General features: G+C 35.1%; 1 protein-coding gene across 9 annotated transcripts in view; it reads right to left on the bottom strand.

Moving 5' to 3' along the window:
• scalloped (TEA domain transcription factor 1 homolog scalloped) overlaps positions 1–27883 on the bottom strand; it is a 183960-nt gene that overhangs the window by 70560 nt on the left and 85517 nt on the right. The window contains exon 1 of one of the 9 annotated variants that reach the window (XM_065364150.1): positions 2095–2115. The exons of the other annotated variants lie outside the window; for them this stretch is intronic. Coding sequence (XP_065220222.1) covers positions 2095–2098 — 4 coding nt within the window. The 5' untranslated portion in view covers positions 2099–2115. Of the gene's footprint in view, positions 1–2094; positions 2116–27883 lie in introns of those variants that run through there. 9 annotated transcript variants of the gene reach the window in all.

Raw genomic sequence — 27883 nt, 5'->3', positions numbered from 1 at the left:
GCATTTTCTCCACTCCTCTCAAGATTAGAATAACGCTACTCGCATTTGCATCTTTTGAATTAATTCAACTAACTTTACCTATTCTATGCATTAGATATACCATACATAACAACGATAATACTGTCTGGAATCGGTCGAACGATCACGACCATCTGATACGTCGTCGTTGGAAAAGCGAACGATACTTTAACCCGTTGTAACCAACCGTTATCGCATTAACGAAATATTATGATAAGTGAAACGAGCCAGCGCATCGTGTCCAAACAATTACTTCATAAAAGTAACGTACGCGACCATCGGCGATTCAACCACGTACTATACAGAAGACGACGTAAGGTATATCTGGAATCTACTACCAAATATTCCACACAGCCACGCTGAGCTAGAGCTACCAGCAATACAACTCGGAGATCGGAGAAAGAGGTACGGAAATGTAGATAATTACGCGCGTCGCGTTCCGGTTATTTGAGAAAATTCACGATGCGCAAACGCATCGGAATTAATTCGAACCTGATGGAAATTGAAAATGATGCACTTGCTACTGCCAGCCCAGGTACCTCGTGTTCGCAATAAATCACCCTTTCGTGCGTTTCGGTCTCACGAAGATCCAAGTCTCAAAAGTACCTACTTCACTTCAGGTGACTCGCGAATGACCTGTCAACTACACACAGAAGACGTACGATCAGCTGTAGAGTGCGGGGTATCGTAATAATATGACCAGTATATCGATAACGTATGCCGATCATGTACTTGTACACCAGCTCTTGTCGCGCAGATGAAATGAAAGGTGCTTGTATATGAGTTTTTTTCCCAATACAATCGCGATTCGGTACTCGCTGAATGTTAATCATCGTATTATATGGCAATTTCGTCTAATTCCCAGCGCACGGTGCCGAGTGACCGGTTTCTCGCGTGTGTTTGCTAGTCAGATAATGTACACGGACCGGAAGGAAGGTGCTAAATTGTCGTCAAACGTTCATCGCTATCTGTACATCTTATTTTTATTTATAATGCCCATGTACAATTTGTACGTACATAAAGAAGTACATGCACCTTCAGCAGATGCGGGGTTGCTGTAATGATCGTTCCTTCATGAAATATAAGAATGCGGTGCACAATGGGCTGACTGATTTTCTGGAATTATAAGCGTTTTACGGGGGAGGAGGGAAAGGTCTGTGGCCCACTGTGCGGTAGCGAAAAAATCGTGTAGGTACTATAATGTTGTCGATCATGTTAAGTACGCGAGTAACAACGTACCGCGAATGGTAATAAGAACGTTGACAATGAACTTTGGAAGCTCAACGCACTAAGAGTACTATTATAAAATTATACTTCGCTGTGGAAATATTATGTAGTATGTGTCCGCATGTAGCAACAGAGACAGACAAACACGCAGAAAGAAGGTAAACGGATGTTTTAGATACTGAATAGTTTGCCATGTCCGCCGGATTTGGTCTTTATTTGTTGGAATGTTAATAGAGGAAATTTGTCTTGGATGGGTGAAGGGTATATCACCAAGTTCATTGCATATATTAATCGTACAGATATATTATGTTTTCAACGTGCTGGGTAATTGGAAGTTGTGTAGGATGTCGATCTTCATATCACAGATGGAAAGACACGTCTAGTAAAAGAGGTATTCAAATTGTCGGAAAAGTTCTCTGTCCAATCCCCCCCCCCCCCCCCCGGTGGAAAGATTGCTTGAATTTCCCAGTCATTTCAAAACCAAGAGGGTTCAGTCATTTTGCTGAAAAATTTTCCAATAAAGTCTGATTTGGTTTTTGGTCTCGTTTTCATTTTTGACCATGGGTCAGCCTGGTTTGTGAAAAGTAAAAAAAGTTGGGAGGAATCCTCTCACATAGTGAGGAGGCGACCATCAGACCTGAAGGAAATCAAAAAAAGACACCTCACTCATCTACTTTGTTGAGCTCAGATTTGAGTTTTCTCCTCCCTTCAACTACGTAGAAATTGGCCAATATGAAACTCACAGGACCCAAGTTTTAATAAGATGACAAGAGGCAAAAAACTTACTGCCTTCAATTGGAAAGAATTAATAGAATTATCCAAATGGATCATAATCATAAAACAACTTACTCATTTTTATAGGTTATTTCAACATATGTATTTGCATTATTTCTACTGCAAAAATTCGCACTCACCTGAAACATAGAAAAAATACAATACAGGTTAGTTGATGTGATTTTTATTAATCATATAATATGTTAAGAGTTAATTCATCATGACACAAGATCATGCCAAGTGGTCAAAATTTGAATACATATAACAGGAAACAAAAATTTCATCTCGTGACTCGCCCCGACCCCTCGTCTTCAAATCAATTACTTACTTACAATTTAGTCTTGGAAAAAGACTCGTCAGAAGTGAAAAATATCATCAGAAATAATTGTTCTTGTAGAGATGTTTCAAGCCAGAAAAAACATTGGCAGGCTTTTTAGTAAAATTTGAATTAGGTAAAAAAGTGATTTTATTAATTTTTTTTTTCAAAGCAAGAAAAGTCATAGTTGAAAATTACAAAAAAGTGATTGATTTAGAAACCGTAATAAGAACTCAAATTAACAAAGGTATCTAAATTTATTCAGCATCCCAGAACATTCTCATCTCATTCAAGGTGGAAGAAACTAGAGAAGATGCCACAGATGAACCTTCTCGCTGTCCAGAATCGAAAAAGTCTATTTTTGGACTATTTTTCTCGTTTCACAGCCTTTTGAAACAGCCTTTAGTAGCTTCTCAGAACTCGCCAAAGAGTTCGAAATGTTCAATGTGCAATAATGCCACTGCAGGTGAACTTCTAGCAGGTTTTTAACTTTCCAACCATATTCAATCTTTCTCCAAAATCAAAGAAATCGATTTTGGAGGGTTTTTCTCGTTTGTTGCCCTTTAGAACAGCCTGCAACCCCCCTCCTCCCTGATATAAAGGTCCAAGTTTGCAATGCCCACGATGTGACTTGAAGATTTTTTTTTTTCAACATAATGAAACCGAATTACGAGTCAGATTCATTTTCAGAGCTCGCACACAATTATTCCCCCCCCCCCCCCCAAAAGTAACTTAATATGCGATCAAAAAAGTTTTAAAAAGTTACAAGACGTGAGAAAAATGTTCAAATTTAGAACAATTCTTATTTTATCATACGATGATTTTCGAACATTTTTTCATCAATTTTCCGTCAATTTTGTCATTTTTTGTCAAAATTTCTGCATGGCTTTGAAAATGTTTTCGCAATTGTCACCAATTTTCTGTCAATTTTGTCAGTATTTGTCAGCGTTGGGAAATTTTTTGTTATTTTGAACAATTTTTGTAACAAGCGATAGAATTACCGAAATTTTGTCAATTTTCGTGCGATTTCTCCGAATTTGATGGTAACTTTTGAACATTTTTCCTGAATTTCCAAATTTTTTGTCGAGATTTTGGCTTTTTCACGATTTTTAACGACTTCCTTTGCGTTTTTTTTCAGTTTTTCAACTTTTTTTTATAACATTTTATGAAATTTAAATTTTTTCAGTAATTTTATAGCAATTTTCTTGTAGATATGTTTAGCTGTCAAGTTCTTGTCAAAGTTGTTTTTTTTTTTTTTTGTTATTTTGAACAATTTTTGTAACATGTGATCGAACTGGCGAAATTTCGTCAATTTTCATGCAATTTCGCCAATTTGATGGCAATTTTTGAATATTTTTTCTAAATTTCTAAATTTTTTCTTTTTTGCGATTTTTAGCCATTTTCTTCCGCATTTTTCTTAATTTTCTTACTTTTTTTTATGAAATTTTAATTTTTGTAGTAATTTTAGAAATTTTTTTGTAGATATGTTTAGCCAATTTCATGAAATTTTTTGGCAATTTTCTGCAGTATTTGTGCAAGTTTTTGCATTTTTATGAAAATTTAATAACGTTGTTCAATCAATTACTCAACGTCAACTTCCTATTGATTTTAGTTATATTTTGGATGTTTCGAAATTCAAAATCTTTTTCCAATATTTTCACTTTTCTTCAGTTTTTTACAAATATTTCATCTTTCTGTAATTTTTAATCGATTTTTTGAAGTTACAATGATGTTGGACCGATTTTCGCAAAGTACTAAAAATTTTCAGTTATTTATAATTTTTAACAATTTTTTTGTCAACTTCATGGAGTTTTTTGATATTTCGATCTTTATTAATTTGCAATTTTTAAATAGAATTATTTCGATAGAATGTTTATCAATCTTTACATCTTTTTCTTGAGCTTTTATGAAAATTTAAACGATTTTTTATCAATTTTAAGGCATACCTATTTCATGTTTTTTTTTAGGTTAAAATAAAAATTCATCTATTTCCTGGCGATTTTTTAATGATTTTTCTTCTAAATAATTATGTTATTTGCTCGCAAATTTAAAAGCAATTAATTCAATGTTTGTTGAATTTCGCAACACTTGACCGAAATGCTATAGCTTTATTTTTCAATTTTCATGTTACTTTATCCCTTTTTATGGAAGCTGATTCAAATTTTTTGTCAATTTTCAGGACAATTTGCTCAATTACTCAATTTTTGACTATTCGTATTCTCATTTCATTTTCACCATCTTTTTTAAACGACCATATGTGAAAAACAAGAACCATTTCTTTTGACTTGCTCACTCGAAGATGACATATCTTAGTTACTCATCGTCCATATACGTATAAATAGTACTCGTATTCGCACACCTTGAAATCAAATCGAGTTTTTTCCTTCACTCGCCCAAAACGTTATTCCAGACGATCTCAAAAGCAGCGAAAAAAAACTCGTCTTGAAAGAAAAATTTTCTGTATGCAAAAATGCGGTTTTGAATGCAATACATCGATTTTCGTTTAGGTACTTAAAAACGTACGAAGGGATTCGATAACTGTTCCGTACATAGTAAAACGGCGACAATCTTCGAATTTTTTAACGATAACGAATAACGAAATTACCGCAGTTCGCGAAACGGTACCTTGATTTTAATTCGTGTCAAATTTTAATACGTAATAAAACATGAAATTATTTCAACGCGAAAATATTTTTATATGCGTTTTTAGACGAACGAAAAAAATTTTCAAACCGAAGAATTTGAAGAAAACACGACGTTTTTATAGGTTAGGTTAAATTAGTGAATGTATAGCTGACAATTGACATGCGGAATCGCATACATTTACACATACGTGAAATAAGTAGTATAATATCTCATAAATGCGGTTAACATCTTCGACTCTCGACAAGGTGGAAATATTTCCTGGATGATGATTATAAGAGTATTAATAACGAAAGAAAGGATTTTCGTGTCGAACACCTTGTCTGCTGCAGTATCGCGGTTGTACAAGTGTTTAATTTGTGTTAGTTGTTGAAGTTGATGAAATTTAACCTAATCGAGACTTGTAGCTTGTAGGTAGTCAGTCGACGAGTGTCTATAATTCTGTAAATGTGCTGTTAATGGGTATTTATCTGTTTAGGTTTTCATTATTTTATACACTGTGTTTCGTGTATATTACTTCACAGATAAGACCACCAATTTTTGTGTTTCGTAACGAAGATGTCTTTCGAGCAATGTAGCTTCGAAGACGAATAAATCAAATATTGAGAGAGCTTTATGAGGCTGCAAAATTTTGATGAAAATTTATTTTCAAAATTGAAAAAAATCCTACATTTGAAAATTTTGTGACGTCTGCAAATCATAGGTAAAGGGTGAACCTAAACTAAGGAGTCCAATATGTCTGCAATTCACTCTTTTTTGAAGGTACGTCATTTTGACAAAAATTGTGCAAATTATACGAATCCAATCAGTATCATACACAATCAAAATGCACTTCATGCAACACAAGTACAGTTTGTATCACGAAATTGCATCTTTTTCAAACACTCTGTACGCACACGACCATAGGCAAATGCAAGTTGTAGCAAAGCGTAATAATAAGAAAGAAAATAAACCGGTTTATCGAGTGATTTTGAATAGAAAAATGCTCGTATGGGCCGCGTGTAGTAGTAGCAGCGGCGATTAAAAACAGTAAGCATGAATCATGCCCTTGCCCATGCCCAAGGAGCACAATTTGTGTGTCTGTATGAACCAGAAAAGGTGTGGTGATGGGAAATTGTACTCGTACGTGTATATTGTTCGTACTAGTACCGCATAATGTATAGGAGTGCGTAATATAGAGACTTCAGAGGCTAGAAAGACGTATGTATACAACAGGTACATCTCTGTCTGGGCGATTGTTATCGTTAAAACGCGTCCGGCGTCCGAGTCCGAGTCCCTCGAATAAACGAAATTTTCGGCTTGATCGTCTGATAAAATCCAAAATAAACCGAAAGCCCTCTATAACGATTCGATTACCGTGATTTTACCTTCAGATTAATGAAAACGACCGACCGACGCTTAAATTATTATCAAAGATGAGGTTCTTATTGCTCGATGAGGAGCGTAGTTAAGGTACATAGTCGAAGGTTCGTCTCTGAGGCGAGCGAGGAAAAAAATATCATTTTGTCGAGTGACGTAGGCTGCTACCACTACGTGGACTTATTTTGTACTACGACGAAGCCAAAGACGAGCGACGATGAGGATGAGGCGAGGCGGCGAGGGTGAAACCGCTACATAGCTAATAAACTCGAGAGGTTTTTCTTTTGTGAACTTGGTGAATGGTGAGTAAATTTTTTACGAAATATACAAACATCGTCGGACTATATTGATACAGTCTTATCAGCGTGTAAAAAAATGATTGATAAGTAATATTAAATGAAATGATCAGTGACCGTATTTCAATCAGTATGAAAATTAAGACTGATAACGGGAAAGTTTTTCGTTCACGTTTATTTTTTTTTTAATGCGGTACCCGCACCTTTAATGTCTAATGTCTATACATATGCGCATGTATGTAGCTGTACCTCTACCTATGTATCTCTGTGTACTATCTTGAAATGACACTTGTTTGTGTTGATTTTGTCAATGTCGAGTGTGCTGCATATGTGTACATGATTTTGCAACGTCGTGTTTATTTTGCTTCTTTGTCCTCCCGTTTTGATTGTGTCACACTTCTTGAATCCATGCTTCGATATTATTGGATTTTATTGTAAAAATCGTAGTAACATTTGTTTGGTTTTGGGATACGTCAGTTTGTTCTTCATCTAATGAGACAACGACGTCTAGAATTATCTCATATGTAATAATCGATATTAAATTTTGATACAGAAATTGTGGTCCATCTTCGAGGATGAACTTGAAATTTGATCTCTTTCTCTTCGTGGTGTTGAACATATTCGATTTATATCATTTCATTATAGTCTTAAAGACGTGGATTTCATTCCATGTCGGCTTCATTAGACATTAATGACAAGTCGAAAAAAATGTCAAAACATTGAAAACAAATCAGCAAAGTTGACACTTACTCAAAATACTTAAAATTTCATCAAAAATCCTAAACTTTTCTCAAAACTCAAAACGTTGAAAAAAATTTGCAAAATAGAAGATCAAAGAATATGATAGGAAATCTTGATAAGTATACATATAAAAATTTATAAAATTTGATAAAATTTCAACAAAAAAACACGTGCAAAATTCTGGGAAAAAATTGCAAAAAAAAAATATGCACTACAAAACGGAAAGTTGCTCAAAATTTACAAAAAATTGAACAAATTCATTTGAAAACTATTTTAAAATATTTTTAAAATATTTTTCAAAAAATAACAAAAATTACACGTAGGTAAATTGTTGAGAATTAGGGTAAAATTGATCAGCAAAGTTGATATGGTGCAATATGCCTTCACAGCTTAGGTGGTTATTCTAATAACGCATCCTTACGTCATTCTATTCATATCCCATAATGTAAAGATGCATCGTAAGGTGGGAAATTATATAGAATGTGATAGAGGACAAGAGGACATACTTGAAGTAAAGGTAGCTGAGGTACGCACCAAAGACCAGAAGTACATATGTACAATCACTTGATTCCAGCTATTTGCTGTGGCAGGAGTCTCATCAACATAGGAGGTTAGGTGTAATATTCTATTTATCAATATGCGACAGGGATTTATCTCAAGTTACATTGTTTTTTTTTTTAGCAGCCCAATACTCTCTTGGTGCTGAAGTGTTTTATTTACTATTAATAAGTTGGAATTATCAAAAAAAGGATGATCCAACATTTGGTCATCACTCATCACTCATCATGTTACCTTTTGCGGCCAATTTGGGATAAGCCATGCTATCCACGAATTGGTGCGTGTGTTTATAAGTCCTCTTCAAAGTAAATCAGCCACTGACAGCCACTATTATTGGGGTAGGCTATGGAAAAGAGGTGGTGAGATGGTTAGCAGTGTTTGGTAAGTAAAACTCTTCAACTCGAAAACCTCTATTAGCCGAACCAAACTCCATTCCCCTTGAAATCTCCGTAACACTCAATGTTAACTTTATATGGATAAGTCAAAATTGCACTGAAAGAAATGATTTTCAAAACGCGTTATTCAGTCCTGGAATTGATGCAATGGTTACTGCACAGTACAGTAATTTTCAAATTACCTCATTTTGATGTAATGATTACATAGTTTAAATCAGAGAATGCATCAAATAATGGAATGAGTACATCACCAGGATGGATTTATTGCATCACTTTTTAAAATTCATTTTTATGTTCTCATTACATTTCTTTAGGGACTCCGTCCTGCAGACACGGTATTCAAAACATCATTTGGTGGGTAATAATTACATCACGTAGTAAGCAATGATTACATTCCTTAAACATGACTGAGAACCTTGTAGTGATTTACTGAATACAGTAAACAATGTACTGACAAGGGAACCCTCCCACGTGATAATCTCCAATTTGAATGAAACTTGGACTGCTGGAAAGAGGACCTCAAAAACCCCCCATCCCCCAATTTTTAGCTGCTGAAGTTGATTTTTCGATTTTTGGCGAGCGTTTGAAATTTTGTACATTTTTTATACGTTTTCTCAAGTCATTCAAAAAATTTGATTTCTGATGATAATTCCAGATTTGACTGACGGTAGTACTTATCGATTAGGAATCAAGCATAGACCCTTTGGCCAAAATTTCAGCTGCTGAAGTTCATGTGGTGGGGAGAAACGGTCATTTTTCAAATTCACACATAATGAGAAAAAAACGGTAAAAAATCCTGTTTTCTGGACGGACGACCGGATCCGGCCAATGATGATATGAGTCGATTTGGTATTCGACACAGACTGTTTGACCAATATTTGAGCCCTTGAAGTTCATTGGATGAGCTTAATTTACTGGTTTTTCAAATTTTTTAATGGCATTTATAAACCACCAGATGAACAAAAAATTTGATTTCTGATGATAATTCCAGATCCGGCCGGCGGTAGTTTTAGTCGATTAGGTATCAAGTATAGACCCTTTGGCCAAAATTTCAGCTGCTGAAGTTCATGTGGTGAGGAGAAACGACCATTTTTCGAATTTACAGAACAACTTTACCTGTGTACTCAAAACTTCAAACGCTCGCCAAAAATCGAAAAATCAACTTCAGCAACTGAAAATTGGGGGATGGGGGTTTTTTGAGGTCCTCTTTCCACCAATCCAAGTTTCATTCAAATCGGAGATTATCACGTGGGAGGGTTCCCTTGTGAGTACATCGCCATACTGCAATGAAATCCTTTATTCCCAAACAGTGAAAAACATATAAATACTTCTAGGGCCTGAATCAAATATTCTACTCGCAGCCATGTCGTTAAGTGCAGGTAGTTAGGAACGAGAGGTCGCAGGTTCGAATCCCAGTTAGGTCGGGAAATTTTCATAGATAAGTAAGGTCTTGAAAAATTCGTTGCAGTGAGGATTATTTAGAAATTAGATTAGATGTGCGGAGAAACTTGAAATTGATATACCCCTAACCCCACTTTTTAAATATTGTTGATGTTGAATAAAAGCGATGTAATGGTTACCGCACTTCTGTGTAATAGTTACTTCTCTAAATATGTACTGATTAATGCGTTTCATTCCTATACCAAAATTACCGCGTTTTAAGGCACTGAGTGCATTGTTTTAATGTAATGATTACTGTTTATTTCTTTCAGTGTGACTACACAAACCAGTCGTAACTCGAAGCTAAAATTTTGCCAAAAATAGGGAGAAAGCCTCTATAAGTCGTATGTTGTTGGGCATTTACCTCTGTAACTCGAAAATTTTGAAGCTAAACTTTTGCCGAAAATAGTGAGAAAGCCTCTATAAGTTGTACATTGTCTGGCGTTTACCTCTATAACTCGAAATAAGTCAATTCATACTTCTATCTTTTATGCACTTACATATCTCTCAATTCATTCATTTTGTAAGACCTCTATAACTCGAACATTCTCAAAATCTTACCTGCATAACTCGAAACTGATCATCTCAAAAACCTCCATAAGCCGAATGAATGACCATTCCCCTTGGATTTCAAGTTATCAAGTTCCACTGTAATTGCTTACATGGTGGTGTCTCCACTTGATTAATTATAGCCTAAGCATAGTTAATTAATGATGTCATTTTACCGTGATTATTAGACAATGATCCTTTATGATCGAATGTAATTACTTACCTATTTCGCCTATTGGAAATATATTTTGATAAGATTTCAATTTTATCAATTTTTCATTAACACAAAAAGTAGGTAAAATCTGCAAGTATATTATAAAAGTTTATAAAACTTTGCTAAAATTTTTTTTTAAAAGTGCAAAACTTCGGAAAAAAATTCCCAAAAAAAATATGCACTACAAAATGGGAAGTTGCTGAAAATTTACAAAAAATAAATAAATTCATAAGAAAATCATTTTAAAAAACTTGTAAAATATTTTTCAAAAAATGGCAAAAATTACACATTAATTGTTGAAAATTAAGGTGAAATTGATCGGCAAAGTAAACAAGAAAATCTTTCAAAATTATAAAAAGATTGCTAAAACTTTGGAAATATCGAAAAACTTGTCAAAATTCTGAAAAATGCTTTGAAAAATCATCGTTAGCAAAATAGAAAAATTGATCAAAATTTACATAAAATTGATACAAATTTTCCCACAATTTTATAAAATATTCCAAAAATTGCCCAGAACATGAAAAACATCCCAAATTGACGGAAAATCAGCAAAATTTATACCTAGTTGAATTTTTGCAAAATGTGAAAAAAAACCGACAAAATTTTAATATACCAAAATATTTCGCAAAATGCTAAAAAAAAATTGTCAACCTTCAGAAAACAGGAAATTGGCCAAAATTTATAAAAAATGGATCAAGAACAGTGATCAATTTTAGCCCAAAATCTTTGCAACATTTCGAGAAAAATCATAAGAAAAACCTCGAGTAAACTGACACGATTTTACAAGTAAAGCGATAAAATTGAATTCATTATTGTGAACAATAACGAAATATTGATGAAATCATCGAAATGCTGTCAAACATCACAAAAATTGCACCGATTGTTCTCAACATTGTCAAATCAGCAAAATTAATACCTACTAACAAGTACTCGTAGTCAATCAGTAAAATCGTGTCAAATCGTGAAAATATGTAGTACTCAAAATCTACAAAAATTGAAAATTTTACGAGACCGCAGTATTTTTTTTTAATAAAAACAAAATTCAGCGATAAATGGACCAATTTACACCTTGGTTTGTACCAAATTAAGAAATTTGATAGCTCTAGTCCAATAAAATTATTTGAGTAAATTTTGAACCTGCTTTAGGATTTCAATATTTCTATTATCAACTTTAAGAAGCTCCAGAAACTATCAGTTTTACAAAACAGCTCAAAAACTACGATCTTTTCCCTCTTCTCACAGACAAAAAAATCAATCCTCGTCTCGATAAAACATGGTTTCTCGACCATTCCTACAGCACCCTTGCTTTCGGTCTCGCAATCGTACACTTCGTCACGTCGTCCTGCTCGATTAAAAAACACAAAGCTATAAGTACGTAAACGCTGACACTTTATCGACCTAATTACTCGCCAATAAAAACGCGTTCGTTTCACAAGTTTTTCTCATTTTTTACTCTCTCACGCGATTGAAAAAAAATTACGATCGCGCTTTCTACACAGGCGACCGGATTAACGACGATAATTTTTACACACTATCGTTAAACTGGAATAATTGGTCAATTAATCGGTATTTATTGACTCGATACACGTTTTTATTTTCGCCATTCGACGTGTTTATTCTCGCTGACAATTTTATGTACCCTACGGTAGACGCGACCGAATCGAAGAAGAAGACGAAGGAAGAAATGAGTGCAGATTTTGCGAGTTGAGTACATAGATATGAGATTTTTATCCACAGATTTATTTCGTTTTACCCAAAACTCGTAGCCGCAGGCAAATTGTATTATTCCCTAGGTAAGGAGATCGCGATTTTGCTTTTTCGCCAAATCCAAAATATGATCAATCGATCGCTAAACATATGTTACAATCATGTAGATAATTATTTCGAACCCACGAACACCTGAGAGAGGATGCTCTTCATCATCTACATCCAAGAAAAGACTTTTCCGCCGCCACAGCATGCTACACGAAGCTTATAGCCATTCAAATTTTTCATAATAGAGTAATTATTCGCTCGAATAGATCCACAGGTAGCTGGACTATACGGTAGTAATTTCCTATATCTGGGTAGGATAGTCTGCATTCTGCGCAATATAAATGTATCGGAAGACGTACTCCTTTCATTTGTGCGGTTCGTTTAGTTCATAGGTATTGAAAAAATCTATACTAATGTTTTCAAAATTACCTGCATCGGTTTATTCAATTTTTTTTTCGCAAGGGTTTTATATGTGATTTTATTCGAGTCATGTATCATGTTTGGTTTGAAGTACACTTCGTACTATTCAATAATATACTCTCAAACATCCTCACAATGCAAAAAATATGTATCAATAAAAATTGAAGGTATTGTATTCGATTTTCTGGCGATTGAAATGTTCCATATTGCATAATCGAGTGTCTAACGATAGTTTTTGAAAACGAATCGTACTGGTGAATGATTCGGCTAATTTTAGGATCAAATAATCGAATATCTTCGCAATCGGTGCGTGAAAAATTATCTTCGCAGCGATAAAAATCATAACGTTGTGTAGAAATATTACGATGACATTATTTTCAAGGTCAATTCACACTAAAATTGCGTTAAAAGTGTAAACAAATAATCTAAAAATGATTTTCGTCTCAGTTATCCCAACTTGCACAAAAATTTTTTGAACCGGACAAAGCTAGATGGATAGAGCATGCAAAAATATCACATCAGCCAAGATTTCAAGAGTCAAAGTGCATTTTTCGATTTTTGGCGAATTTTTGAAAATCAAATTTGAGCCAAAAATGAGGGGAAAAAAATCAAAATTTGACCAAATTCATCTAGAAAACTGAAATTTGGTAGATACCCTATTTTCGACCTGCCAAATCGATTGGAAATGGTTTCGAAGCGTTTTGAGCAGTTTCGGAGCCTCCAGCAGATTTATGAAAACTGAAATTTTTACAAAATTTTTCCCCATGAACTTGGTAAGCTGTAATTCACTCTGCAACCTAATTCCGACATGCTGAGTCGACTGGAAATGATCTCAAGTCGTTATGAAACTTCCGACGACTTTTTGGAAATTCCAGTTTTCCAAAAAAAAGGCCTCAAAACTTGTCCATACAAACTTTAGTGCTTCTGCTCGCGATAATCTCGCCCAACCGAACCGTTTCCCCTTCAAATTTCAAATCAGATATGTCCTAAACTAAGCTTCAGTCATTCTCTGGTCGTCTGGTCAACGGAAAGTGCAGAAAAGGGGCTGAAAACAAGACCTTAATCATTCTCAGATAAGGCAATTGAGCGAAAAAATGATTAAATTAGATCCACAAAATTGGTCAGAGCGGTTTTTTTTCGCTCCTAATTTATATTTAACGTAAGTCGTGACGCCCGATGCGGTTTTACAACTCGGTCGTCGTACGCACATTGATTTATCATATGACATGATGTACCTCCACTGAGATCTACGAAGGCGAAGGTGAGCAGAACACTAGGATGAGTAAGACTATCAGAGAGAGATAGAACGATCGAGAGAAGAGACGAAAAGATATGGCAACGTAGCGTTACACATCTACGAGCATATAAAGAATCATAAACGAACAGGTAATAGTTATATTGTATGGTTTGTTAAGCGATATAAACCGGTTGCCAGATAAAGTTGACGCGCTCTCGCAGCCGCTCCTTCCATTTCGTTCCTCATTTCGAGTCGTTTTACCTGTTTACCGCCTTCCTTTTTCCATCTCTGTCTCTGTTTTTTTCTTTCCTCATCCTCTGCACGTATATACTACAGCTCGGATGTTATACACAGTCAAGGCGAACTAGACGATGAGACCATTCGGACAGGTATATTTGGATACGATATGGTGGCTGGACGAAAAAAAAGTAACAAGATTCGTGGTGGATGCTGCGCTGCATCACCACCACCGCCGCATGTACCGTACGTACGTGTTATATGACAAATGTAGACAATGAAAAATTTAGGACCAACGGATGTGACTGTGTTGTGTCTACACATACACCTCAGAACTCAGATACTACTTATATTGAATGAGACACACATGTACATAAGTAATGTAGACCAAAGTTGCGCAATTCAAATTCTCATAATTTCGTTCGAAATTTGTTTCTTTCTACGAAAAAAGGAAGCTTGAACTTGGCGCTGCATTCGTGCAGATACTCGTACTTGTAAATGTATAACATGGTATTAATTTGTTACTACATGATGAAGTTCTCTCTAGCTCGAGCTGCGTGTAACCCGATGGATGAATCATTCGACTATTTCGATATTTTTTCCTCCTTTAATTAGTTGGCACGAATTTATTAGCGAGAATGATGTTGAGGAAGAGAGAGATTCTGCGGTCGACGAATTCGAAATAAAAAGCTATTAGAAATTTGTTTTGTACCGAAATGTCGAGAACGAGTAAGTATTAACCATAAAATTAAATAAAGTGACTTGTTCATTGATTTATAACGTTTTATATAAACGATCGCATCGTTGCCAAATGGTGCGACTGTATGATGATTATAATTCTATATAGTACTTACCAATAAAGTAATAAGTATCAATTATTGTATCGAGTTCTCGTCGTCACCGACGATGTAGTGGCCGAAATATAAGGAAAATTCGACGAGAAAATGTTGAAAGAATCGGTATTTAAATTTATAATTTGAAAGGTTTCCTTTTGTAGAGTTGAGTTTCAAATCACAGGATTGTCGATTTTTCTTTGCTTTTGTTGTGTACCTACTACGTCACCAACCTACTAGAAATGGTAGTAACTAAAACTTAATGATTTAATGGAAACGCTGTAGACCTTGAAGAATGACGAGGGGAAATTTTCCTAGAAGTTGAGATCAGCAGCATCGATAATTATCTGTTTTCTCGATTCATGACCTAAAGAGCCAAACGCCTGGAAATTTTTCTAAAAAAAAAAAATCATTCGATAAAATTGGGCTATATTTTGGAGAAAAACTAACCTCACTGATCATACTACATAGGTATTCATGTTGAATTTTTCCTAATTTACTTTTTCAATTTTCGATCAAATATCAAATCATTTTCTACTGATGAAGAATTTCATGCTTCATAATTTTGTTTCTCCCCTTTTTTCGTGAGTTTTTGTTTTTCCAACAGAAAGAAAAAAAAATCAATTTTTGTAAAAATTTAAAGGTCATCCAAAAAATATGAAAAAAAAACAATAAAGTATGCAATAATTCTCCACCGATGATTTTTTTCGTGTATATTTGAAACAAAGGTGTCCTGTCACGAGAAAACCAGGATAAGGTCGAAAAAAATCGATTTTTTATGGATATTGGGAGTACTCAGTGAGCAAAATCCACCTGTGGTGGTTAAAACATTCGCGAACGATTCTTTTGACCCTACGAAAAAAATTTGAAATTTTTTTTTGATTTTCTTGAAACGAATGTTCTGGGGAGTCAACACGCAAATTTTTGGGGCAATCAGTCCACAATTGGAGGATTAATGCCATTTTATTGAAATTTGAATGAGGCTCAAGCTGGAAAAATCAACTCTTATTTCACCTTGAACAAGTTTTTTGAAAAAATTGAAAAACTCAATAAATGCATAACTTTATTTTATATTACTCAATAATTCATTCTCAGTAGTTTTCGCAAAATTTTTGGCACTAAATTTAAAAAAACGAAAAAATCCATTTTGAGAAATTTCGATTATAGGCTTTGGCAACCCTGATTTTGAAAAAAAAAATAGAAAGCCTAATTTCATTGAACAATTTTGTTTCATCTTTCAAATGAGCCTTTCTGCATTATTTTCTCTCAGAATAAGTTGGAGAAGGGGTGTTCGAACGCTCCTAATTTTTTCAACTTTTTGGGATACAATTTGTAAAATTCGAAAAAAATTTCATTTGTGAATTAGAATACCTACTTCGATTTGGGGTATGGGAGACTTGGAATGGACTAGGGGGAGAGAGGGGCGAACAATCCTTTTGAAACTGAAAAAGTCGACATGACCAAAATAAACGAAACACTAATTATTTCTCAACAAAGATTCCACTTCTTGAAAGAAATGACTTTTCATTGATTATTCTCAGTTTCTCACACCATTTTTTTCAATTTTCTTGAACCCTTCAAATATCAATAAAAAATAGTGGAAAATTTCAAGTTTTACAGACTGACTGGTTCTATAGTCAATTTTACAAAATTTAGAATTTTTATGACTTCCAGAAGAACAAAAATTTTCAACTTTACAGTTTCCCAGAGAAGCATTTCCTCTTCAAATTTTACAAAAATTCCAATAAATTTCGAAAAAATAAAAAAAATAAACGAATTAAAATTTTTTTGCCATAAGTGCGATTTTTATCAACTTTTTCATGAAATACGTCAGAAAGAGGTCAAAATAAGACAACTGACTAAATTAAAACTTTTTTTGACGTTTGGAATTGAAAATTGAATTTTTTCGAATTTTGATTTTTTTATGATGAGTTTATTTCATCGAGTGAAGGGGGTTTTTTCAACTTTTTCAACGGATACGTAAAAATAGGGGTCAAATGGGTCAACTTCACCAGTAAAAACTTTTTTTCATGTTTTAAATCAAAAAATCACATTTTTTTCGCAAACTTTCAATTTTTTTAAATCGACTTACGAAATAATGCCATCCCAATTTTTTAATATGTTGTTCGGCGTAAAAAGTTGCCCATAATATATTTTTTTCAGAATTTTTGAGAGTCAGGACGATATAAAAACAACGTTTTGAAACTTTTTGGGACTGATTTTTATGACATCACCAAATATCTTTTCAAAACCTCTAATTATTTGAAAAAGTCCCATTTTGGTAGGTATCGCAGTTATCGAGTAATCCACTGCTGAAATGGATGATATTTTAAGTTCACTGAAAACTTTGACACCCCCTAACAGCCTTTAAAAAAGGGCTAGAGGGCTGCGATTTGCGCCATTGGTCATCCCTTCGGGACGTCTTTCCACAGGAAAAATTTCAGACAATTCGCCGACCCCCCTTCCATTTCTTGGTTGAATTGACGTGGAATGATCCTAGGATAACATGCTAAAGCAGGACAAAAACACATATTACTGACAAGAACATTTTGGATTTCTTGTCGTCAAAATATTTTCATTTTCAAACAGGACTGGAAAAAAATCAAAATTCAGCAAGAAGAGAGCAAATGGAAAATACGAAGTTTGACCGAAGATTGGAAACTTTGGAAAAAATAAGACTATTATTAGGCAATTAGCCCAAAAATCAGCATTTTTCCGATGTTTTGGCAAAAACGTAGGACTTTCTTCGTACTTTACACAAAAAATCAAGATGAAAGCAGGACAGATGGAAACACGAGCAAAAATCAGGACAAAAGTAGGGAAAGTAGGACTGTTTAGGGGCATTTCGAACCATGCCCTTCTCTCCCAACTGATCGAGTGGGCCTCAAATTATACCTATACGGTCTCCAGGTTATCCATTTCAATTCTTTCAGGCAAAAATATTCTCAAATTCGGAAACTTGATTTTTATGTATTTGCTGGTTTTTAGGTCGAAGGAGTGAGCTCGATAGTTTTTCTTTTTCCTGTCATCGAATAATAATATTCATTACACCAACTAAACAGAACTTAGCTAGACATTTTACAAGCACCCTGTACGCAACAACAACCAGCACAGGTATCATGGCTCCTGAGAGGATGACACTACAGTCACATCATTGATGGTTTCCAGGACTCCAACAGGGATATTTCACAGACAAAATCTCACCTACGCGCGTACGAACAAGTCATCATCAGCATCACCATCTTCCTCACCGCATATCCGTCCTTCCAACAACACACACACATTCATTCATTTCGAGGTAAAAAAAAAAAAGATCAAACAGCGGTTATCGTCCGTAAACAATAGAACCAGCAGGGGAAAAAAAAAGAAGAGACCCACATCGACTCCAACAAGTGCACAAACCAGCTGACTTACTAAAACGATCGAGACGGCGCGGAGGACTGGAGGAGCCAAGCCGGCATCGGCATCAGCACCGAGACCATAAGACCGGGGCTGGGACATGGAAAGGTGAAATACAGGATGAAATTCTTTCCAACGTGAATTTTTCTCACACATCTCAAAAACTAGTTGGCGTGTGCAAAAACAGAAGCGACATCTAATTGTCAAATTCCCAATCAAACACATAAACCAGTTAATGCACTTTCCAGTTCTCTTTCTAATGTAATGTAGTATCAAGCGAAGAAGAAGCGCGCTTTGGTCGCATATTTCTTTCAATCGCCGAACCGGTTCGCGTTATATGTCTTTTTGTTTTATTCTTTTGAAAATAAAGATAACCGCATTACACCGACAGATACCGCGCATTTTTAATATTTTTTCTCCTTCTTTTTTACCCATCTCTTTCTCTTTTCTTTTTTATTTGAAAGGGAAAAAAATCATCCCGACGCGCATTTTTTCATTCTTAATTGCGCCGCAGCGCGGCGTTAACTGGTTTTACGGCGCGGCGGCTCCTTCAGACCAACGAGAATTGAATGAGCTTTTTTTCCTTCCCTTTTTTTTCCATCCTCAATCTGAACCTATTTAGCTCGTCGCATCTCAAGTTGTCTCGGGCTTAATTTTCTTCCGCCATTTTATTCCTCCTCGATTTCAATAATAAACAATCTCGATCTGTCTCAAGCGCCTACACGCGGAGCTAAAATTAAAGCCAGCGAAGAAATCAACTAATTTTTTTTTTGGTTTGTTTTCCCTCGTCGAATAAAAAAAGAAGAAAAAAAACGTCACACCAAATAGCACTATCGTAACATATTCGCGAGCAATAACAATACAGTTTTATCACACCAAGAGTACGAAATGGAAAATGTCAATAACGTTCGGCGTTTCCCCTCACACCCCCCCCCCCCCCCTTCCACTGATTCCTTCAGCACACAGAAAAAGTACCGTATGATTTTTCCTTCTTTTTTCCATTCGTCGCTCGCTCTTCTCATTTCAACGCCTCGTCGTCTACACCCGTCACATTATACGTGACTCATCCGTCAAGCATTTCGATACCTAGGTTTTTTAATTAGTAGGTCTTCGCTCTCGCTGTAAGTACTGCACAATTTTTTTTTCTACAATTTTAATTCGCCAGTTTGCCATTATGTTTCTCGAATTAGTTCAGAAAAAAATTTGCTAGCGATTTAGAACACGATGAGAGGGGGGGGGGCGGGTTTGATTACGTACGAGATTATTTCGTTTTCTTGAATTACACAGCAAGAATTTACGTATATTTTTACCCAACTAACGAGTATAGGTGCATTTTCGAGAATAATTATTATGTGCCTGATGCACGCAGACGAGAATTCCATGATCACAAATCACATTCCTATAGACCTGCGTAAATAATGAAAAAATTCTAATTATAAGAGTTTTCCAACTGCCCGCATAATGAGCCACCTTTTTGTTTGAATTTACTACTAATGTCGATTAAAATGGAGACGAATTTTGAAATTATTGCTGTTCGAACTCGATTTTAAACAAATACCAGCCGGCCGAAGTCCCGACAGATTTCCGTTCTATATTTCGAATACATGGGATAACTTGGTCGTCTAATGCACCACTTTTTTTTTTTTTTTTTTTTTTTTTTTTACAATTCTGATTAGGTATGTGATATTTATAATTGACTGAAGAGTCGAATTTTGAATTTAAATTTCCTGAATTTTTGTAAAATCTGATTCTTACTCGATCTTCAGAGGATTTGGTTGGAAATGAAATTACCTACCATGAGAATACAACTCCACCTGAATGAATTTATGTATTCCAAAATATAGACTATTTTTGAAACTTAATTTAGCCAAATACTACCTACTAGGAAAACATTTTTTTTTTGTTTCAAAATCATTCTGTTCACAGTGATAAAAACTTGTTGAATCAAACTTGGTTTCTTTGTCGATCACCGGTCTCCTATCCACCTCCATGGTCAAATATTCATTCCAATTTTTTTTCAGTGCGGTACTTAAGTAATCCTACATCCAAATTTTCAGCTAGATCATTCACTCCCAGGACACTCTGTACAAGGGAATTTAATCAAATCAGGTTTTTATCAAGTACCTACATATCATGAAACTTCCATCAAAATTGACCAAATTTGTTCACTTTTTTGCATTTAGGTATCGAACATTTTTACAGTATAAATTCCCAAATCAATCCACAAAAATCTGGTATATTATAAAACACTGACATCACTCTTAAATCCTATCAAAATTAATTTCGATATCAGAAACGATAACGATAAGTACATACTCAAAGTCAACAACTGTATTGTGATGTGAAATCGAAAAAATCCACGTTTTAACGAAACTGCTCAAGGTTGACAATTCAACCATTATTGAGGAAAAAAAAATTGGTATGAGGAACAACACTCCTCAGAAGAGTAAGTGTAGAATTAACCGCGAGAACAAAAATTTATTGTCAGTCTGTTTTAATAATATGTACTTTCGATACGAATTCGAGTACCTCTATCAAACAGGCGATGATGTCATTTCAATAAAATATAAATTTAAACATGAGCTGTGATGCTAGCCAACATTTTTATAGGTATAGTCCAGGAGAATTAGCATTTTATGAGCGGAGAAAGGAGAGAATCTGAATTTTGGTACATTGTTGATACGCTGAACACGAATTTTCAGTAGATCTAGACGAATCCCCTGTACGCTTCCCCCTTTTTTGTCGACCCCCACCCCTCAAATTTGGTTTTTTGCATTCGCCTCCAAAACTACGCACGATAGGAAAAAAAATATTCAACACAAAATTTCCTACAAAAAAGGTTTCATTCATAAATTACGTAGGACGCGAAACTTTTGCTCTTAAAGCTCTTTGAAAGATTTTATGGTCATGATGAGAACAATGAAGTTGAGCTTTTCAAGCCAAATATCCCGTGTTGGATGTTCAAAATCGCCTCGAATCCGAATATCTGACTGAATTAATGATTAGATACCAAAATACCCAAATTCAAGATTCCCAGGTCATTCAAAACCTCATCCAAGGTAGAAAAAACTCGTTGTTTAACAGTTTTTGGCCCAAAATGACTAAGATTTTTCGTGTTTTTTGGTTTCCGGAAAGGGAAACCTGCAGTTCCTTCAAATTCTCCAGGTGGGGGGGGGGGGAGGGTGATTCAAATTTTCAACATAATTGTTAGAAAATGTCACTGATGTGCTTTTTGCAATCTTCAGTTTTCAATCCCATACAATTCCTCTACACAATCGAAACCCCCCGCCCCTAAAATTGGCATAGGGGTGAAAATTTGAGACGTACATCGCAAGATGTCATATAGAAGTGCCTCTTGCCTTTTTTTTTCAACAGAAATATCCAGGAATTTTTTGTGGGGAGGGGCACGCAGTCTCTCCAATGGAAAGTTCAAAAATATCGAAAAATTTCCATATAAAAACTGAAAAAATGAAAGAATTTGAGAAAAATGAAAAAAAAAGTTTTAGAGCAAAATTATCCAAATACAAAATCTACCAAAATTGCCACAATGAAATTTTTGAATTTTGGAACATTATTACTTGAAGAGCAAAAAATGTGATATTTTTCACAAAATACATCGATGTGAGGGGGAAGGGGGTGAAAATCAGGGACTTGCAAATTCAATTCAGCGCCCTCCCCCGACGTACTTCGTAAGCAGAGTGTCTACTAAAATCAAAAAAGCGAATTTCTCGCCTTTTTCTTGCTTTTTTCTTGCTTCCAAAAATGAAATTTCTTACCCCTCTTCTTATTTACGCATAGATAATCTTCGCTAACCCCTTCAACCCCCCCCCCCCCAAAAAAAAAAAATTCTCAACAAATTATTCTTCAAAGCAGAGAAGTGAATTAATTTCTCAAATGAAAAAATAGTAATAAAAAACGTAATGAAAACAAACGTTGAGGCAAGTCTACTGAAGTGAATTCAATCCTATGATGACAACAGTAACAAAAATATAAAAAGTAAACTTGAATGCGGATCAAAGTCATGTTATTTGGGGGGAGGGGGAATATGATGTCATTTTTCCGACAAAAAATTGTTATTTTTCTGACAAAAATCAAAATTTTAACGTGCTAAATACCAGTGACATATACAATTGAAGGGCCCAGTTCCAAGTCGGCCTAAGTCCATTTTTATCATTTTTGAGTTAGCAGCGCCATCTGGTGGTACAGGTTGATTAACACCTTTACCACCTTGTCCCAACACCTGACGTTACTTTTTTCGCTCAGGAGCGCTGTTTTGCCGGATCAGGGGAGAAAAACCGAATATTTTATTCATTTTTTTTTTCAGAATAGACGAAATTTGAAGGTGCTTTGAATGAAATTGTTTCAAAAATGTATTAAATTAATGATTCGTGAATTTTTTTTTTGAAAAAACGCATTTTTTCAGCTCTTTTTCGAAATTTTTAACATCAGATAATTCCAAAGTGGCCTAAGTCCACTTTTTCTGACTCTTTGACGCGCTCTGGAGCTGAAAATACGCAAAATTAAAAAAATACCAATACAGTACTTTAAAGCAGAAAGATCAACCTTCACAACCATATAATCACATCATTCATTATTGAAGCGGAAGGGCGAGAAAAACAGTTATTTGCGTTTTTCTCGAAACGGAAAAAATGGACTTAGGCCGACTTGGAACTGGGCCCTTCAATAACAGGATCAAACCATGAAAGAGCTTATATTTTTATTTGTGATTGAGGGGAGAGCAAAATCAGAATTTTATTGTTAGACACGAAAAATCGACATTTTAGGTTGTTTCAGAAAACTCTTTACAATGAATGATCATTTTACTGAAATGAAGGTAAAATTACTGCTCGAGCGAAGCGAGAGCGAAAATTTGTAGAAAAAATTTGTGTGAAAAACGAAAAAACGGCCATTTTGTATGCTTTATTTTACATTTTCATCGGAGCACAATAATATCAACAATTTTGAAAAGTTAGTTCTATTCAAAAAATGAAAAAATTGCACTTTTCAAGTGGTTTGAGTAATTACCCTACCTGGAAATCCAAAATTTCCTATTTAATTTTTGAATTTCTAAAATTTGTGAAAACACTATCTTGAATGGCCCGAGTGAAGCGAGGGCAAAATTTTTGGAAAATTTTCCATTTGAAAAGTAGAACAACATCAATTTTAACAATATAAAAACTTGAAATTTTGGTGGAATAACTTCAAGTTTTCAGAAATTTTTGATGTGAATTCTTGTAAATTTTCTTGCTTTTCAAAGGAATTTCTATACTATTTTCTAACTTTCTTGCCACCCATGCGAATTTCTCGCCTTTTTCTAACTTTCTTGCCTTTTTCTTGCCAGTAGACACCCTGGTAAGAGGTCACAGAGGTACCTTTTCTATCTTTTTTTTTTCAATAGACATATCCAGGGATTTTATTCCAAAGGAAAGTTCAAAAATATTGAAAAATCGCCATAAAAACTGAAAAAATGAGAGAATTTGAGAAAAATGAAAAAAAAAGGTTTCAGATCAAAACTATCCACATCAAAATCTACCAAGATAGTCACATTGAAGTTTTTGAATTATGGAACATTATTACTTGAAGAGCAAAAATAATGATATTTTTCTCAAAATACAGTGGTGTGCGGGGGGGGGGGGTGAAAATCAGCGACTTGCAACTTCAATTCAGCCCCCCCCCCCACGAAAGGAAATTCAAAAAAAATGCCTGGACGTATCTAATGAGTAATGCAATACTAAATTATACGGTAAATTCATTTTTTTAAATTGGTCGGTTTTTAGTTGAAAAGTAACTTTTTATGGAAAAAATATCCAATAGTAACGTTTGAAAGCAAGTTTGTAGTAAGAAAAAGTAGCTTGAGTCGAAAAAAGTAACAAAGTTACTAAAAGGTAACTACACAATGATCACTTGACCAGTTGCTTCTTCAAAAAAAAATAGAATAAATTAATAAAAACAAAAATATTTGACAACTTACTCATCGTTATACTCAGTACATTATCACAAACTAAAAACAAATGATCAATTTCTTACCTAAAACAGAATAAAATGAAAAATTCGTCATTAATACACACTGTTGTAATAATTTTCTGCAGCTTTCTATACCTACCTAATTGAGTAAATAACTAAAAACTAAGGTAAACGTATAATTCAAGCCAACCACGTGGTTGTAAGAAGCGTGATTTTATTAAATCCAGCGAAGAGTAAAATTGGCGAATAATATAATTCTAGAACGCATTATGCAAAGTAAGAGAAATTTCATTGATGCCATTCAAAAGATTGCACTACAAAGGATGGCTGGAAAAATACCAATTTTTAAAGATTCTTTTACAAGCCAAAAAATTTCAACTTAATTTTGGGAACTGAAAGAAAGTAGATCATTTTTTCAATTTTCTCAGCTCATCTTCCCCCTCCTTATCATTCAAGTACCAACGCGAATTTGTAAATCAGCAAACAACTATTGCTCGAAAGTAGCTCTGTGACTAGCCTTGCATAATACCTCAATATATGTAGTTCAGTTTTGAAAACCAAAAGATTACCCCATCAATTCTTTCAGCTGATTCTCCTAAATTACCATCACCAACAATGAACCAGCCAACAATCATTTATCAGCCTACTCGTTCATTGCTGTGGGAGACAGACAACGAACTACGAAGAATAGGAAAATCCTCAAATCCAGTTGCCAGTTCAGATCTAATCAAGTAGGTATTTCCTCAATTTCTTCAGCAGATTCTTCCAAGAAACCAACACCGAATCTGCCATCAACCATCGTCGTCGACCTGCAGCTCAGCATCACATCTCTAACACAATTTCCTCTCACATCTTCGGTTGGTATGACCATCGTCGTCGTCGTACAGCGAACTTGGTCAATCACCGCGCGATACCAAGAAAAACGAAAAAAGATCGATGTCCATGAAACATTCCAAGCATCGCACGTATAACTCAGCAAATACCCAACGCGTACGTAGTACGTACGGTTAACAATATAGTTAGTAATATGGTACGTCGTCGTCGTCGTATTACGCACACATATAAAAGTGCAGAACTAACAATTGGTTTTTTAATAGTTCATCTCGCGCGTACGCACCAACACTACCGGGCGTGAACAATATTAGGTCAACAGGAGGATTAGTTACGGCGAAGTTTCCGTTCGATACACTTCAACTTGTCGCGCTACCGCTACGGTAAGCAGCTGGAGTTGGAGTACATTGATAATACCTTAAATTTATTATACCTATATACATATTTCTCCTCCATGTGGCTGTTGTACTCTAGAGACCATCGAAGGTATTTCTGCGTACAAGACAAGAAAAAGAACAAATCGCTAACGCAATCGTTGTTCTCAAGGTCGACGTTGCAACAGGTTCGTCCTTGCCGAAAACGTTAGCAATGCATTCGCCCTGCGCCCTGCCTCCTGCGCTAGTCGTCGGCTACCCTGCCCTGCCTGTTCAATGACAACGTAAAAATAATCTCGTCAAACAATTGGCAAATATAATAGCGTTCTTGGCCATTGGAATTGAACTAAATTTTCAACGTGTATACGGTGTACCAGTACTATAGCCGCATTATGGCCGGGCCAGTTCAAGACCAGCTGACTATAAGACCGAAACACCATATCCGATTGTCTTGTTAAACCATCGCCGACTCTTACAAATCACGTAGCATATATGCCGCTACTATTCCTCAGGTATAAGTCTAGGATCTCTAGGTACAGTTGTACCTACTCTGGTACTACGGTGGGTGCGAGCCAACAGGTGAAATAAAAAATATACGCATCAGTTTTCCTCACATCAAACCCAACCAAACAATACTATAAAGGTTTCTACACACTCATAATAGTACATACGGATAATACACTCCACAGGTAAACTATAATATAGGTTCTTTAATGTACCTATATGTGTAGAAGACGAAGAAGAAGAAGAAGAAGAGGACCACCATATAAAGCAAATCATTATCTTAAAGGTAATGGCCAAGCACGTACCGATTTATAGGTATTTTACGCCGTGCCTTGCCTTACCTGCACTTGCCTGCCTGACTGGCGTTCGACAAACGTGCAAAATGTAAGGATTCAAGACCACAGGGCGTGTCCGTCAACAACCTCTTTCTTTTTCATTCTATTTTCCTTTTTAACCCTTTTCCCCATTCCTTTCCTTCGTAAACCAAATCAAGAAACAAGGTAGCAACAGCAACCAAACCGGTAGCTCGTCCTATAAACATTTTTATTAAAATGTGCTGATAAATAATTACCTCTATATCTGATTCTTCGGTTTTAAGATAAGATGTACACGAGTATCTCAGGTATACCATATACCATACCTACCTGTATTCTACGTAGATTAACAAAACAATGTACCATAATATGCAATAATGAATGACTGACGTAGCCAATACAAGGCATGTATTCATTCACATGCTATGTAATTCTATACACAGCATAGGCATAGTAATCATAAAATATTATGCCAAGTCGACGAATTTTTCTGCACATCTAGATATACCATTTTATGTTGCAAACATGTACTGGCAATAAATGCATCAAGTTTTCATTCAGCAAAAACTAAAGTTGCAAAATTTGACCAACCATAACTGCCTGCCACTCCCATGAATCTATCAAATATGAATATCTTAGCTAGACTTTTCGTATTTGGAAAATTGAAACTCGACTGTTGCTTCAAATGCATTGTATTTCTAGAAATCTGACCATTTCAGAGTAGACCTATCTACTTCAAACTCTTGAAGAGATAATTATTTGACGATTTCAAGCAGTTTTGAAGCTTCCAATAAAATTTTGATTCCCTGTTTCTGAATTTTCAGAGTGTATTATTGGATTTTCTGCAGTTCCATTGTCGCAGTGTTTCTCAAACTTCGCCCATTCATCTTATGAAAAATGCACCCAATCCATTCTCAAGACTTGGGGGTATTTTTCCGATTTAATTTGCCTATCTCTCAATAATATACTCTCTCAATTTTTGTGGAGTAGGTATGTTCTGAATCAACCGCTCTCCGCTCCTCTTCCCTTCATTCCCATTAACAAGAGCAAAAATCTCAACTATATAGGGTGTCCACTCATTTCTGAAAATGATTTTCCCTGACTTTTCCAGACCAATTTTTCTATTTTTCCGGACCTTTTTTTCAAAATTACTCCTTTTGCATTAAAAAAATCACGTTTTTCAATACGTTCGGTTCCAAGCTCGAACTGAACGAAATTACCCAGCGATGCGAGGAAAATTTTTCCAAAATAAATACAATAAGACTACTAGAATTATTAAAAAATTACAGATGAACACTTTCAAAAAATTCCCTGACTTTTGAGACAAAATTGCTCGAAATTTCGGAAATTCCCTGATTTTTCCCTGACTTTTCCAGGTTCTCCAGGTTCTCCAGAAGTGTTGGCACCCTGTATAGATTAAGAAACTAAAATTTTTACGAATTCTCAATTTAAAAAAAAAAAAAATTGAGTCAAATTTAGGAATTG

Source organism: Planococcus citri, chromosome 4 (genome assembly GCF_950023065.1).
Source record: "Planococcus citri chromosome 4, ihPlaCitr1.1, whole genome shotgun sequence".
NCBI classification, from domain to species: domain Eukaryota; kingdom Metazoa; phylum Arthropoda; class Insecta; order Hemiptera; family Pseudococcidae; genus Planococcus; species Planococcus citri.
Note: the sequence above shows the minus strand (reverse complement) of the source record. Positions and strands in the feature narration are given on the sequence as shown.